Raw genomic sequence first — 15,995 nt, forward strand, 5'->3', positions numbered from 1 at the left:
AAATTAAAAAGAAACTCAACCTAATATTGTTTTGTTTCATCATGATACTCTAGCACTAAGATAACACTGAGTAATTTATTTATAATTCAGAGTTCCCATGGCAGTCTAAGTGCAATGTCAGCATTTAAAACAGTTTTGTGATAACGATATATATTGCTTCTTCATCTGCCTGTATAACAGCACAGAATACAAAATGGTGTTGTCCAATGCGAACAATGTACAAAATGGTGGTGCCCACTGGAAAACATTCCACAATATGGTGGTCAGTCGTTTCATGAAAATAACAAGAAAATTAAGAACAGTAAAAATGACAGAAATAATAAATGAAATGAAATGAAAACTCTGCATTAAGAGCTTTGTGCCTCATTTGTCAATTATTATGTGCACTAATCTAACCAGGCATTAATATCTACACCATCTGTGACTGTCAAAGATTCACTTCTAACTTAAATTCTGTTATGTATTTTGCATATGTTCCTTTTGTTTCATTATTTTTTGTCAGTTTTTGCTTTTACATTAGTTTTCCACTCTTTTGTTGATCATTTTGTATCACTGCATTGTTTCCTTTTAGTCCGAGGTGGGTGGCTTTGTCACTGTTACAGTCATATATTTAAGCATTAAGCACTGAGTCAGTTAGAGAAGCACTCCAAGTCCATAGGCAAAGCTCAGAATGTTAGTTAAAAAGAAAGATGATGTTTCAGGTTTGTGCTGCTACATTATTACTAGATACAATTACCAGATTCTAATTAAACACAGTAATCATTATTTCTTTCTTTTATTCTACAGTGTCAATACCAAGACCAACTTTCAGAACAGGTATGTATGCCCCTTTTCCCCTACTGGTTAAAGTTATAGTAGATGTTATCCAAGAACTTCTTTGAATGGTGTTTGTTCAGTTGAAGAGAGGTATATGATTTAGAGCAGCAGAGAGAAAACAATAGTAGCTGTAAGGATGGTCAAAAGCAGTTGTCAGACAATACACAGTGGTCAAAATGTGTAAGTGTAAAGAACCTTTAACCGAAACCAAAAATATATTTAAAAAAATTAAATTCCAAAAACTGTCATCATTACTAGACCAAACCTAATAAATCTTTTCAGATTAGATTAAATTAACCCACATTTGAAATGTTGCAGTACTGAGACATTGCATTGTTTTTCCTTTGCTATTCTAAGATTCGACGACAGTCTGAATACATTGTCTTCTTGATGACGTAATGTGTCACGTCTGTGTCAACCATGTGACTACCAATTTGCGCTATTGCTGTCAAAAACATGGTGGTACAGAACTAACATGAGGGCAGGTAAAACTTTAAACTGAAATAATAAACATTCACATAAAATAGAAATAAAAAATGCATTCTATTTACACATATATTATAGCAATGTTTACTGAAACAAATGAAAAAACAAAAGAAAATCTTATTGGGAATTTGTATCTTTATATATAATACACTACTGTGGCTGTCCGTTTGTCTGTCCAGGATTTTAAATCACCTGTAGCTCACAAACCATTTGACCTATTGACCTGAAATTTGGCACACATATACTACATGACGTCTACTATCAGCTTTTGGAGTGATGATTGACCTCCAAGGTTATTCCTCTTTTTATTTTTATTTTATTTTATTGAAGAATCAACTCTCAGCAGCGGCCAGCAGGGCAGCCATGTGGTGTATGCGTACAGGCACCGTTCTCATCCCTACCACCTTCGCCATCACTTCCCCTACCTCTTCATATCGTAACTCATTCTTGAGGCAGATTGAAGACTTAACTGCCAGCTTAAGTGAAAAATTAAAGAAAACATGTTAAGTAATTGCAACACAAACACTGACTTAATCAGTTTTAATGCGAAAAGATGCCGATGAAAGAAGAGAAGAAACGGGCCACTAGTGTGGAGAACATAAGAGCTGCTCAGGAAGCAGCAAGCGCATCAACCTCTGAGCAAATGAATGATAAACGTACAGAGAAAGAGGATGAAAACTAGGAATGCTCAAGTCAAGTGTATTCACTGCACGTTATTGTGCAGTGTGCCGTTACTGGTATATGTGATATTACAGATTCAAAGAGAGAAATCAGAAGCATCAATAATAACTATTTGAATAAAGTCATGAAAAACTATGTCATAGAACAGAATGAATAAAAAATAGATATATTTAAAGAAAAAATATAAAAATGCTAAAACAAAAAAAATTAAAATGATTGTACTGCAATAAGATGGAAGGATGGTGGGCAAGTAGGGAAGTTTAAAAGAACCAGGAGATGAATGCTATACCAATAAACATTCAAGGGATCAAAATCTGAAAGGAAGCTAATCAAACGTCAAAACCAAAACATAATTCAAAAATTAAGAGTCCAAAGAATGCCAGAGTAAACGAGGATCAAATGCACACTAAAGCAAGTATCCACAATCTTGGACATAATGATACATGCTGGCTTATAAGACATAAGACAGAAGATACCTAGAAGATCATTGTGCTATAGTAACTGAGCTACAACATGACAGTGCCGACACAAAAAACAAAAACATAACATTGAATCGAAATAACTTTGATTAAATGGCAAACTACAAGCAAGCAGATCATAATTGTGGATTGATCAAAAAAACAAAAATACATTATCAACAGAAAATAATAACTAAAATCTACAGGATTATAGCAGTGATATACAAAACATAAAAAAGAAGCATAAAAATTTTTTATATGTGGTGGTGTTCACTCACATAAAAGACAAATATATAACTTAGACAATGATTATAGAAACAAACAAAAGGGATAAGTAATTAGATCATAAAAAAGTGATATAAAATACATGAAAGTGAAACACAAAAATAAATATGTAACCAAATATTAAACAAATATGAAATAAACAAACATGAGCTAAGGAGCAGCCAAAAAGTAGGCAGAACGTCAAGAGCAGACACTTCCTATGGAATATTAGCACCAATTAGACTTAACATATAAGTCAGGATTAAAGTGGAACTGTGATGAAAGAAAAAATGATGAAAGTAAAAAAAATAACAGAAAAAGGAATGACAACAGAAAAGGACCACAAAACCAAAAACTCACACAATCCATTCCTTGCAGTTCAACTTACAATGTCCACCTTAGTAAAGCAAACCAGTTGTGTAGCTAAAGCCCAGTTATAGCCGAGGGCATCTGAGTATGACTGCAGTCAATGAAAAATGTCAAAAACAGTGAAAAGAGAGCATGTTAGAAAACAATAGAGTGTTTTTTTCAGATACTCAAACCTAGGCCATGTGTTTTCGGAACGTACTAAATTAATCATTAATCATTTTGGACCAAAATCTTTACAAATTTCTCAAACAGCCTCGGCGTTACAATCACTCCAAATCTATTAATGCCGATATCTGGAGTACTGCCTCATGCGTCTAAAGTGCAAAGAGAGAAACAGATCATAACAGTCTATAATACACTGCAGGTACATAGACATATCTTGGTAGAATTCCAACCACCTTCTACGTTCTGTATTATCTCAAATTGAGATTTGAGCTTGTGATTGACTCTGCTATGTCATTAACTGTGTCATTAGCTCTTAAAAAACAAGATAGAAGGAATTTGTTTCTTTTTTTCCATTTTGCCCTAGTCTCTCTTCATTTTCTCTTTCTTTAGGGTGGGTGTTTTTCTTTGCTTTTGTCTTTTTATCTGCTGTTATTTTTCCTTTGTATTTTTAGCTTTCCTTTGTTTTCATTGTGATTTGAACTAAATGGTAGTATCTGGTATGTTATTATTATATGTTTGATCTGTTGAAGAAAAAGAAATACTCAAGCCAAAGCCAACGCAGACATGTTACTAAGTCCAAGCAGATGGGCTGCTATAGATTACTCATACGGCTAGCAGGCAAACAGCAGCTACTCTTTATGGCAAATGAAACAGTCCACAGTGACAAGATGTGTTGTTTCCAAACGCAGAAAAAGTTCCTAAAACAACAACTTAAGGTCCAACACTTCATTTAAGCCTTTAGGGTAACTAGACTTAAAGGATAAGTTGGGTATTTTACAAGTCAAAGTTATTTCTTCCCAGTCATGGTATGTATTACTGTAAATTGCCACATAAAATTGTGCTCTAAAACGAGCAGTTTTTTTTTTTATAAATGTTAAAAATACCTTGTCTGTTATTGCAGCTCATAGTGGGGCTAAAGGGTACAAAGGTCCAATTTGCTTATGCTGTGGAAATACTTGTTTGGATTTTACTCAGTGTCTGCTACATCCTAAAGGATCCATTCTCCAGAATACATCCAGGGTCGAGGCGGGTGGGACAGGAGGACAAAAAGTGGATCTAAAAGGATGAGATTGTATGGAGGGAGTTACATATCCCTTGACAAATTGTCAGTGTTTTCACAAAAAAAAAAAAACTAAAATAATTTTACCCAATTAGAAAATGGACAATTTTGAAGAAGGGGCCTAAGTTGCCTCAAAAACCTGCATATCGTAAGCTTTTTTGTTAGCCAATAAAAGGTATCATTTTGCTTAACGTCTCACCCCACAATATGCACGAAATGAGCTAAAAACGATTATTAAAAAGCAATATTTAGTTCATTAATTTTTTTTCATTTGTAACCCACAAAAAAGATTCACAGTGCAAGTCAAGATGTTAATTGCAGGGTAAGAATACCCAAAAAATGTTGTTACAATAATTAAATGACCAGGAGAGGAGGCTCACACCAACTAGAATTCTTTTTTTTTCTAACTAACAATCGTCTTAGGACGCCATAGTGGGATACCAGATAATGAATGGGTGCCACTTTGTGGGGGAAGTCCAGATGAAGTCCACCACCACCAATCAGTGACATGACAGCAATCACGTGGTGATTAAAACAAAATGACAGCCTCTGGGTAAATAAAATAACAGACAAATGAAATTTTAAACATCTTAAGATGCGTAATAAATGCAAAATTTTTATTTTAAGCCAAAAGAAAGTGCAGAAGAACTAAGAATGGAAACATAAACACAACTGAATCAAAAATGTACAGTATTCCAAAATCTTAGTTAAAAACTAACTGTAGTCATTACCAAGTTTAACCTAATATATATTTTATATATATATATATATATATATATATATATATATATATATATATATATATATATATATATATCTATATATATAAAAATGGAATGGGTGGGTCGTCGGGTGGGCCTTTTTTTCATTCCGTTGAAAGACACGCCCTACTCACTGGACAGTTAAAAACACCAATCAAACTAACGATGACATCAAGTATTACCCAATCAAAAGTAGGAAAGGAGGCATCTTCATAAAATGCGTGTGGGATGATTTGCATGAGACGCTGCTTTAAAAAAAAAATGATAAAAAAAATACGGGATAAATCCCGTCCAGTATTGATTCAAAACGGGACGCGCAATTTCATTCTCAAACGCGGCACGATTCCGTATTTTAAAGGACGGGTGGCAACCCTACAGTGCCAGGTAACCACCCATACAATCACATTGTGATTCAGACTAGGAATGCAATGAATGTAATTACCCCGATCTACATACAAGGCGAAAGTCTTGCAACATTCAAAGATGATGGTTTGGGATAAGTACACCATACAACATAAAAGAGCTTATGAAGCCTTGAACCGAAAAAAGCAACATCTCAGAGATCGTAAAAAAAAAAATACGAGCTAATGTCGTTTTACTCGCTGTAGATTTTAGTCAAACATTACCAGTTATTTCACGAGGGAGACCAGCACATCAACTCAACGCGTGTTTAAAATCCATGCTTCTCCCACGCTCGGTTATATGTCGCGTGTTCTCGGGTAGGTGCACCAAAAAATGTATACATTTAAGCATGTGATGGGCAAACAAAAAATGAGGTATACCCGAAGGCACAGCAGTAGTACTTAATGTAACTTTACTTCTTAAATGTTAATGTTTTACTGTTTAATAATTTATACGCTTCTTATATGTTGTTCAAATTCTTTTATCAAAATACCAGTGACAGCGCAATGCACGATAACATCGAGTGAATACACCATACGCATCCGCCCACGGCTGCCCTGCTGTGCGCAGATAGGACTTGATTGTACAATAAAATAAAATAAAGATAAAAAGACTAAAACAATCATCACCCATAAAGCGGATAGTAGACGTGACGTACTATATGTGTACCACATTTCAAGTGTATAGGTGCAACGGTTTGCGAGCTACAGGTCATTTAAAATCCTGGACAGACACACAAATTGCCACGGTAGCAAATTACAGAAGAAGATTTTACTGTTTAATAATTTATATTTATATGAAATGTGCTTCTTATATATTACTTCATATTCTCATATGATAATGATGTTAATGTTTATATTGATTTCTGTGTTATTAAAACTGCATGTATGTGTGTATATGTATATATATATATATATATATATATGTATATATATATATATATATATATATATATATATATATATATATATATATATATATATACTAGCAAAATACCCGCGCTTCGCAGCGGAGAAGTAGTGTGTTAAAGAGGTTATGAAAAAAAAAGGAAACATTTTAAAAATAACGTAACATGATTGTCAATGAAAGCCCGTTTCACTCAGTAAGTCTTATGTGTGTGTTTATGTATGTGTGTGTATATATATGTACATGTGTATATGTAGATATGTATATATATGTATATGTATATAAATGTTTGTGTGTGTGTATATTATATATATAATATATATATATATATATATCTATATATATATATATATACGAGCTGTATATACCCGGCGTTGCCCGGGGCAGAAGTAACCTAATCGGTCAAACACTTACATATATACCAAAGTAAACCTAATCGGTCAAACAGTTACATATATAAAAAAACCGAACCTAATCGGACAAACAGCTAATCTATATACATAAGCAAACCTAATTGGTCAAACAGTTACATAAATACAAAAGCAAACCTAATCGATCAAACAGCTTCATATATACAGAAGCGAACCTAATTGGTCAAACAGTTATGCATGTGCAGAATGATTTTACAAACATTATGCGTGTTAACAATCATTAAAAAGAAAAGATTGAGGAACTGTTCTTCTATATGTGATGAAGCCACTAATCAGACAGATTTTTTTCAGGACCCAGCTGTTTCATAACTAAACTACTGCCACCCCAAAGTAATGCCTAATAGTGGTTTTTGGGGTAGCTGTGGAATAAAAAGGGTGTTTTTTAGTCAGTAAGAATCTGACACTACCCTTCAGTACGGGCTGAAGGGTGCCTATGTAAGGTTTTACATCCTTCCCGTATGGAAAAAAAAACATAATAAACTTTTTTTTCATCATTACACATAATCTCAGTCAAATGGAAGTACGCATTCTCAATTTATTTTTTATATAATTTTTACTTTTTCACAAAGCCATCCCATGCCAATTTGTATGAATAAACTTTTGCTAGAGAGTTAGCAAAAGTTTATTCATGCACATATTTTAATACGGATAATGTATCTCTAATCAAGGTTCTCATTTTCATTCTAATTTAAAATAATAATAGATACTCATTTTTTTCTTCTGTTTTAGAAAAACCAATCTATGCCACCTACGTCTTCGTCAAATCAGCTTCATCCAGCTTCATCACATATAGAAGAAGAGTTCCTCAATCTTTTCTTTTTAATGATTGTTAACACGCATAATCTTTGTAAAATTATTCTGCACATGCATAACTGTTTGACCAATTAGGTTCGCTTCTGTATATATGAAGCTGTTTCATCGATTAGGTTTGCTTTTGTATTTATGTAACTGTTTGACCAATTAGGTTTGCTTATGTATATAGATTAGCTGTTTGTCCGATTAGGTTCGCTTCTGTATATATGAAGCTGTTTGTCCGATTAGGTTCGGTTTTTTTATATATGTAACTGTTTGACCGATTAGGTTTACTTTGGTATATATGTAAGTGTTTGACCGATTAGGTTACTTCTGCCCCGGGCAACGCCGGGTATATACAGCTCGTATATATATATATATATATATATATATATATATATATATATATATATATATATATATATATATATATATATATATATATATATATATATATAGTAAAAGATAGCCTGGCCACAGACAGTCACAAGACCAATGTTCACAACACATGTGTTTATTTACAATACGGGTTCCACTAACTCACACACGACTATTCAGTCCTTTTCCTCTCTTTGGCCGCCTCCACTCCTCTCTTGCAAGCTCAATCTTCTCCCTCCCGACTCTGGCTCCTCGAATGGAGTGAGGCGGCCCCTTCTATAATGCCCCGGATGTGTTCCAGGTGCTTGATGGTGGTCTTCCTTGCACTCTGGGCTTACACAGTTCCTGGAGCGGCAGCACTTCCTGGTATGGCGGAAGTGCTGTTCTCCAGGCCTTGGGAACCATCCAGGTGCCCCCTGGGGTTGGCCACAGACCCCCAACAGGGTTGAGGGGTCAGCTCCATATCTGTGGTCCTTGATGGAAATTAGGGGGGCTGCCCTCTTGTACCCAGGGGAGATATTGCCCCTCTCCCGGTCCTTCCCTGTATATATTCACACACACACACACACACACACACACACACACACACACACACACACACACACACACACACACACACACACATACATATATATATATTTTTCATGATGCTCTCATGCTACCCAAGGGAGGCTGGGGACATAGAGTTCTAGAGTCCAAGGCTCCATTGCAGAAGAGCTGAGGCCTGATGGCCATAGGTACCTCTCGAAGTGGCAACCCAAAGACCCAATGGTGTACACCAGAGGCAAGGGATGCCATCATGCTGAAAAAGGAGGCCCTCCATGTATGGTTAGCATGGGAGACTCCTGAATTAACAAAGAGGTGTCGACAGGTCCAAAGGGCTGCAGCCTTGGCGGACAGGGAAGCAGAGAGCAACTACTGATCAGGCTCACACGCCTTTTCAATTTGAATGGCCATCAGGAGCCGTGCCTCTGAAGTTGCAGACCAGGCTGGTGCTCCAAGTGGATCACACTCCTCAGCCTCCCTAGAAAAGCATATGCCATGGTGCTAGAAAGGAGACCCCTCTCAGTTGTGGAACCTCAGATCTAGGAGGAGCAATGTGGATTCCATCCAGGCCATGGAATGGTGGAGCAGCTGGAGTGGGCAATGGGAGTACACCCAATCAGTCTACATGTGTTCAGTGGACTTGCAGATGATGTATGACCGTGTTCCTCGAGGGATTCTGTTGGGGGTGCTGGGAGACTATGAGGTTCGAGGCCCCTAATAAGGGCTATACAGTCCCTGTATACAGTAATAACAGTGAGGGCTGTGTCTGCATACTCAGAAATATTAATCAGCATTGAAGACTAGCCAAAGACTAGAATCTAGCTGTAATTCCGTTTTATAGGTTTTTTTTCCCTTTAGTTTTTATTATTTTTTCTCAGTGTTTGCTTTTACATTAGTTTTCCTCTTTTATGTTCATCATTTTGTATTACATTGATTCTCTTTAAGACAAGTGGTGTGGGAATGGTTTAGTGGTATTAACTTTTATATATTTGAGCAGACATATGGTTTAGGCTTGAGTTGCTACATTAGTACTCCCAGGTTGTAATAAAGTACAGTAAAAAGTATTTTTTTATCTTCTGCTATAGCGAAATACTTACGACGACTGCCTGAAACTGCTCCAACTTTAACGATAGGTATGCATGTCTCTTTTTTCATACCAGTTAAAACTACAGTAGACATTTTATAAGTACTTCTGTGTCATTGTCTTCTTGGGACAAGAGTGGGACAAACAGACTTGAAATGGTTGTGAGCGACAGAGAGGAAGGGTTTGCTCTTTTAAGGATGTTTAAAAGGAATTGCCAGGAAACAGGAGGTGGTCAAAATATGTACAGTATGAGAAAAGAACATTCACAAATATTAAAAACATATTTCACAAAAACGGTGGCTTAAACAGTAATTGTCATCATTACTAAACTAAACCTAATAATTCTTTGTACATCTGAGATTGTCTCGCACAAAGTTATTGTTCTTTTCTTTCCGATTTGAATTTTGGATGCCAGGGTGAACCTTCCACCAACGTTTAAAATGACAGTGTGATGACATCAACCATCTGACTAGCAACAGGCGTCATTGCTCTCAATCACATGACAGTGCAGACCTAATATAAAGGCAGACTACACTGTTAATTTAAGTAATAAACACTCACAGAAAATAAAAAAAATTAAAAATATACCCTGTACATAAATATATTTTAACTAAGCTTACTGTCTTGTCTGTATATAAGATATCTGATTCAAAAAGAGAAAGCAGAAGCATAAAAGTAATAATTTGGATAATGTTATGAAAAACAATTTAATGAAATGTATTAAAAATAAAAAAATAAACATACTGTATATAAAGAAAAAAATGTGAAACTGCAAGAAGTGCAAGTGATACACAAAACGAATGTGATATAAGAATTGTTTGTATGTGGTATTGTTAAAAAAACAGAGGTACGGTGAGCCCTTGATTTGTTAGAATAATTAGTTTGAGAAACGAGCTTGTAATCCAAAGCACTTGTATATCAAAGCGAATTTCCCCATAAGAAATAATGGACACTCAGATGATTTGTTCCACAACTCAAAAATATTCATATTAAAATCCATCCATCCATTATCCAACCCACTATATCCTAACTACAGGGTCACGGGGGTCTGCTGGAGCCAATCCCAGCCAACACAGGGCGCAAAGCAGGAAACAAACCCTATGACAGCCCACCGCAGTCATATTAAAATGATTAATACAAAATATACAGTAAAAATACATAAAACAAATTAACCTGCACTTTACCTTTGAAAAGAATTGTTACGCACACACAAACGTGGTCACAATGCTATAGTAAACAGTATACACTCGTACGGATGTTGACTATACTAATGAGGCGCACTGACTGAGACCGAGCACGGGAGACGATTACCCGCAATCCCGCAACGAGAGAGAGAAGAACCATCGGCTCCGTTGTGATCACGTAACACTCGCCAGACCAAGCGTGTACTGTCAGGTTTTCAAGAGACGGAAACTTTATTCGAATACAGGCAGAACAAACACAAGTCACTTTCAGGAGCGATCCGGGCACACTGTCAAAACCGGTTGCCACAGCTCTGCCCCTTGATCAAAAGAACACAAAAATCTTCCTCTTCAAAGGGGCACAGCAGCTCAGGAGCCTCGACCGGAGCAGAGGATGTTTGGGGGAAGAGAGACAAGGCAGTGAGATACTAGGACAGCCACGGTATGGTCTTTTAAATGTTCGAAGCCCCGTGCAAGATGCAGATCGTGCGGCATGGCAGGAAGCAGCAGGCTAGCAGCTGATCCCACAAAGAGGAGATGAAAAGCTGTGTTTGTTTCCCATTATATCACTGTTTAAGAGGGGGTTTCGGGGGAGTGGCCACATCCCCTTGGGCCCGCGTTCCCTGTGTTCACAATACGTACTACTCATATTGAAAGACCTCTCTCATTTATCAAGTTAAAATTTATTAAAAATTTTTGCTCGTCTTGCAACATACTTTTTTTTTGTTCTTTATTTCGCCTTACACAATTTCTCGTATTAGGAATTTGTTAGTTTTCGCATTAACCCTTTGGGTTAGAGCGCAGGGTCAGCCATTGTACAGTGCCCCTGGTTAAGGGCCTTGCTCAAGGGCCCAGCAGAGTAAGATCTCCTTTGGCAGTGATAGAGATTCGAACCGGCAATCTTCAGGATACCAGCGCAGATCCTTAGACTCAGAGCCACCGCTCTGCCCCAGACCTTGCAGACCAAGTTACTCGCAATCCAAGGTTTTACTGTATAAACTTTGACAATGATAACAGAAACAAAAAAGCACAAAATTAGATAATAAAAAGTGAAATACAAAAAGACATGAAAGTGAAACACACAAATATAAATCTAACCATATATTAACCAAATGAAAGGAACAGCCACAAAGTATTTAATAACATTTAAAAAGTATGTAACATAAATATGATATCTGAAGATTAAAAAACCAACATGTATAGAACAAACTGACAGTAGCCATGAAGTGTCATGAGACGGACACTCAGACATGGTGAAATGGGGGATGAGGCCTACAAGAGACCCATAAAACAGGCCAGGACCTTCATTGGTCTTTAAACCTCCCAACTGCAGCCAGCAGGATGTCACTTATACAGGCCCCAAAATGAAGAACTGGCTTCAACAGTTTAAAAATGCAAAGAAAGTCCCAAAATGTCTAATAAGGAAGAGAAACGCCTTAAACTATGACTCATATAGACAACTCAGAACAAAAAACTCAAATTGAAAGTTTATTTGCCAAAATAGGAAAAATAAGAAAAGCAAAAAATGCAAAATGCTTAAAGGGCTAAAAAGAAGCAAAAAACAAATTTGCCTAAAAAGTCAATCCATAGCAACTAAGTCCCAAAACACAAGCCACAGGCAGATTCCTTTAAACGAGCAAAAACAGCTCAAAGCATAACAATCCTTGCAGAACTCCAAACATAAGCTCAACGTCCCACTGTAACTGGGCTTCTCTTTCTTGACTTGTTATGTTAGGGATGCTAGCAATGAGTATTTTATGACAGTGACCATGAAAAAAAAAAATAGTCTGAACCAGGAAGTCAATAGGCATTGCAACCATTGCTGTTTCTGTCGACCCCAAATTCATCATGCAATCTGCTGCATGAATAAATGTTACGATGGGACTGTAGAAATGGGATCTGTGCAATAGAGAAAGACGTGTGCCTCTCCTTTACATATTTGCTATTGTAGGCTACGTTAGCCACTTGTTTTTTTCGGCTTATTCTGGTTAAATCTGGATCTATAATTTGCATTCAGCACAAGTGATCAAAAAATGTGCTTTTAAGTTGAAAAGCCATTATGTCTACATTTCTTTCTGATTGTGGCAGAAAACTACACTCCAAATTTTTTTTCTAACCATATCATAAGTACTAGAACTGAAACTGAAAATATATATCTATACTAATTAATAAAAGGCAAAGCCCTCACTGACTCACTGACTGACTAACTGACTGACTGACTGACTGACTCATTCATTCATCACTAATTCTGCAACTTCCCGTGTAGGTGGAAGGCTGAAATTTGGCAGGCTGATTCCTTACAGCTTACTTACAAAAGTTAGGCAGGTTTCATTTCGAAATTCAACACGTAATGGTCATAACTGGAACCTCTTTTTTGACAATATACTGTAATGGACAGTAGCTTGATGGCCGTGGGAGGCGGAGTTGAGTGTCACGTCATCACGCCTCCCACGTAATCACGTGAAAAGACTGTGAACACAGTAGGGAGAAATGAAGGAAGAGCCGCAAACAGCGAAGAACAAAAAATTCATTAAACAATTGAGAAGGGAGCGAAACAATAAGAAGCGAGCGAGTGAAGCATACAAGCATCTTCATAAGGGAAACAAAGCACTGTGTAAAACGTAAGTTTAAATTAAGTTTATAGAAACGCTCCCGCTGCGGATTGCTATAACATATTCGCGAGATAAAAGTTTAATGAGAAGACACGAGGTATAAACGAACCACACGCCGTAGTGCAACGTTAGGGGCTTCACTTCTGGCGCTGACGTTCGAGATTCGATTCCCGAGAGGGGATGCAATGCGTGTGTACGCATGAAGAGCACAGAATTAGGGCGAAAGATGTGTCGCGTACTCTTTGCATAATTTGAAAGTAAACAATTTCAACCATTCTATGATCTGCTTCTCGCAACTGAAAGACGGCACATGGCGGATGTTAGCCGACTTGCTGACCGCAACGTTAGGGGCTTCAACTCTGGCGCTAACGATAGAGATTCGATTCCCAAGAGGGGATGCAGTGAGTGTGTACGCCTGATGAGCCCAGAATTAGGGAGAAACACGTGTCGCATACTCTTTGCATTATTTGAAAGTAAACTATTAAAACCATTCTATGATCTGCTTCTGGGAACAGAAAGAGGGCACGTGGCGGACGTAAGGCGACTTGCTGACAAACCACAAGCGTGACCTGGCAGGTAACCACCCATACAATCAGATTGTGATTCAGAAAACAAATGCCATGAATGTAATTACCACGATCTACATACTGTCAAATAAACGAAAAACACACGCCGTAGCGTGACAGCTGTGAAAAGGGAGGTTCACAAAAAACAGATCCTTAACAAATTGTTATTGGTATATTTTCGATCCGTTTAAAAAGGTTTTCTTTTCTTCTTAATAAAAAATTAAAAGCACTACTTTGCCGCAACAAAGCACGACAATTTGGCTATATATATCTGCTTCTCGCAATTAAAAGAGGGCACGTAGCGGATGTTAGACGACTTGATGACCAAGCATAAGCGTTACCTGCCAGGTAACCACCCATACAATCAGATTGTGATTCAGACTAGGAATGCAATGAATGTAATTACCCCGATCTACATACAAGGCGAAAGTCTTGCAACATTCAAAGATGATGGTTTGGGATAAGTACACCATACAACATAAAAGAGCTTATGAAGCCTTGAACCGAAAAAAGCAACATCTCAGAGATCGTAAAAAAAAAAAAAGGAGGTACACTGAGCCCAAAGAAGACAACACGCAATCTAATGCATTTCTGGATAATTCACAAATACCACAAATAGATGCTTTAAGTGCTGAGGAACTAGATAAACCTCTAACGCTAACAGAATTACTAGACGCTATAAAGTCACTACAAAGCGGGAAATCATCAGGCCCTGATGGTTACCCCGTAGAGTTTTATAAGAAATTCTCCACTCAGCTAGCTCCACTCTTATTGGTAACATTTACAGAAGCTAAAGACCACCAAATACTACCTCAAACATTTCGACAAGCATTAATCACCGTCTTTCCTAAACAAAATAAGGACTTGTTACAATGTGCATCATATAGACCAATTTCACTCCTGAATAATGATGTTAAGATACTCTCAAAAATCCTAGCTAGAAGGATGGAGAAAGTGCTGCCCTCGGTAATATCACAAGATCAAACTGGATTTATTAAAGGCCGACATCTATCTTCAAATCTCCGACGCTTGTTTAATGTTATATATTCACCAGCAAAATCAAACACCCCAGAGATATTACTATCATTAGACGCAGAAAAGGCATTTGACATGATCGAATGGAATTACCTTTTCACTGCATTGGAGAAATTTGGGTTTGGCCCGAATATTTGTGCTTGGATTAAACTACTGTATACCAGTCCAGAAGCTTCAGTTTGTATTAATAAAATTTGCTCAGACTACTTTAAACTAGAACGTGGTACCAGACAAGGATGTCCCTTGTCGCCACTGTTGTTTGCAATCGCTATTGAACCACTGGCGGTTCACTGCCGAAATTCTCATCAGATAAAGGGGATTGTCAGAGAAGGACTGGAACAGAAAATTTCTCTATATGCAGATGATATGGTCTTATATATATCGGACCCAGAAAACACTGTCCCTGCTGTTTTAACAGCACTAACAGAATTTCAAAAGATATCTGGTCTTAGAATTAATCTGAATAAAAGTATACTCTTTCCAGTGAACTCACAAGCATATAATATTAAATTAGACACCCTACCTTTTACCATAGCAGATCAGTTTAAATACCTAGGGGTAAATATCACAAGTAAACATAAAGCTCTTTATCAACAAAATTTTGGCGTCTGTATGGAAAAAATTAAGCAAGACTTGCATAGATGGTCAACCCTTCATCTCACTCTAGCCGGAAGAATTAACATTGTTAAGATGAATATCCTTCCTAAACTTCTCTTTTTATTTCAAAACATTTCAATATATATCAATAAATCGTTTTTTAAACAGTTAGATTCAATAATAACCTCATTCATTTGGAACTCAAAACACCCACGTATCCGAAGAGCGACCCTACAAAGACCTCAGGCAGAAGGTGGCATGGCTTTACCTAATTTTCAGTTTTATTACTGGGCAGCAAACATACAAGCCATAAAAACCTGGACACAAATAAATGCACATACACAGGCTTGGTCTGCAATAGAAGTAAAATCCTGTAGTACTTCTTTATATTCCCTGCTCTGCTCT

At 37.0% G+C, this 15,995-nt stretch overlaps 1 protein-coding gene across 1 annotated transcript in view; it reads left to right on the forward strand.

Moving 5' to 3' along the window:
- LOC114668876 (inter-alpha-trypsin inhibitor heavy chain H4-like) overlaps window positions 1-15,995 on the forward strand; it is an 84,456-nt gene that overhangs the window by 50,608 nt on the left and 17,853 nt on the right. Inside the window, 2 exon segments of the mRNA XM_028824869.2 lie at window positions 787-816; window positions 9,601-9,648. Of these exon segments, the coding sequence (XP_028680702.2) occupies window positions 787-816; window positions 9,601-9,648 (78 nt within the window).

Source organism: Erpetoichthys calabaricus, chromosome 18 (assembly GCF_900747795.2).
Source record: "Erpetoichthys calabaricus chromosome 18, fErpCal1.3, whole genome shotgun sequence".
In the NCBI taxonomy this organism is placed as follows: Eukaryota; Metazoa; Chordata; class Cladistia; order Polypteriformes; family Polypteridae; genus Erpetoichthys; species Erpetoichthys calabaricus.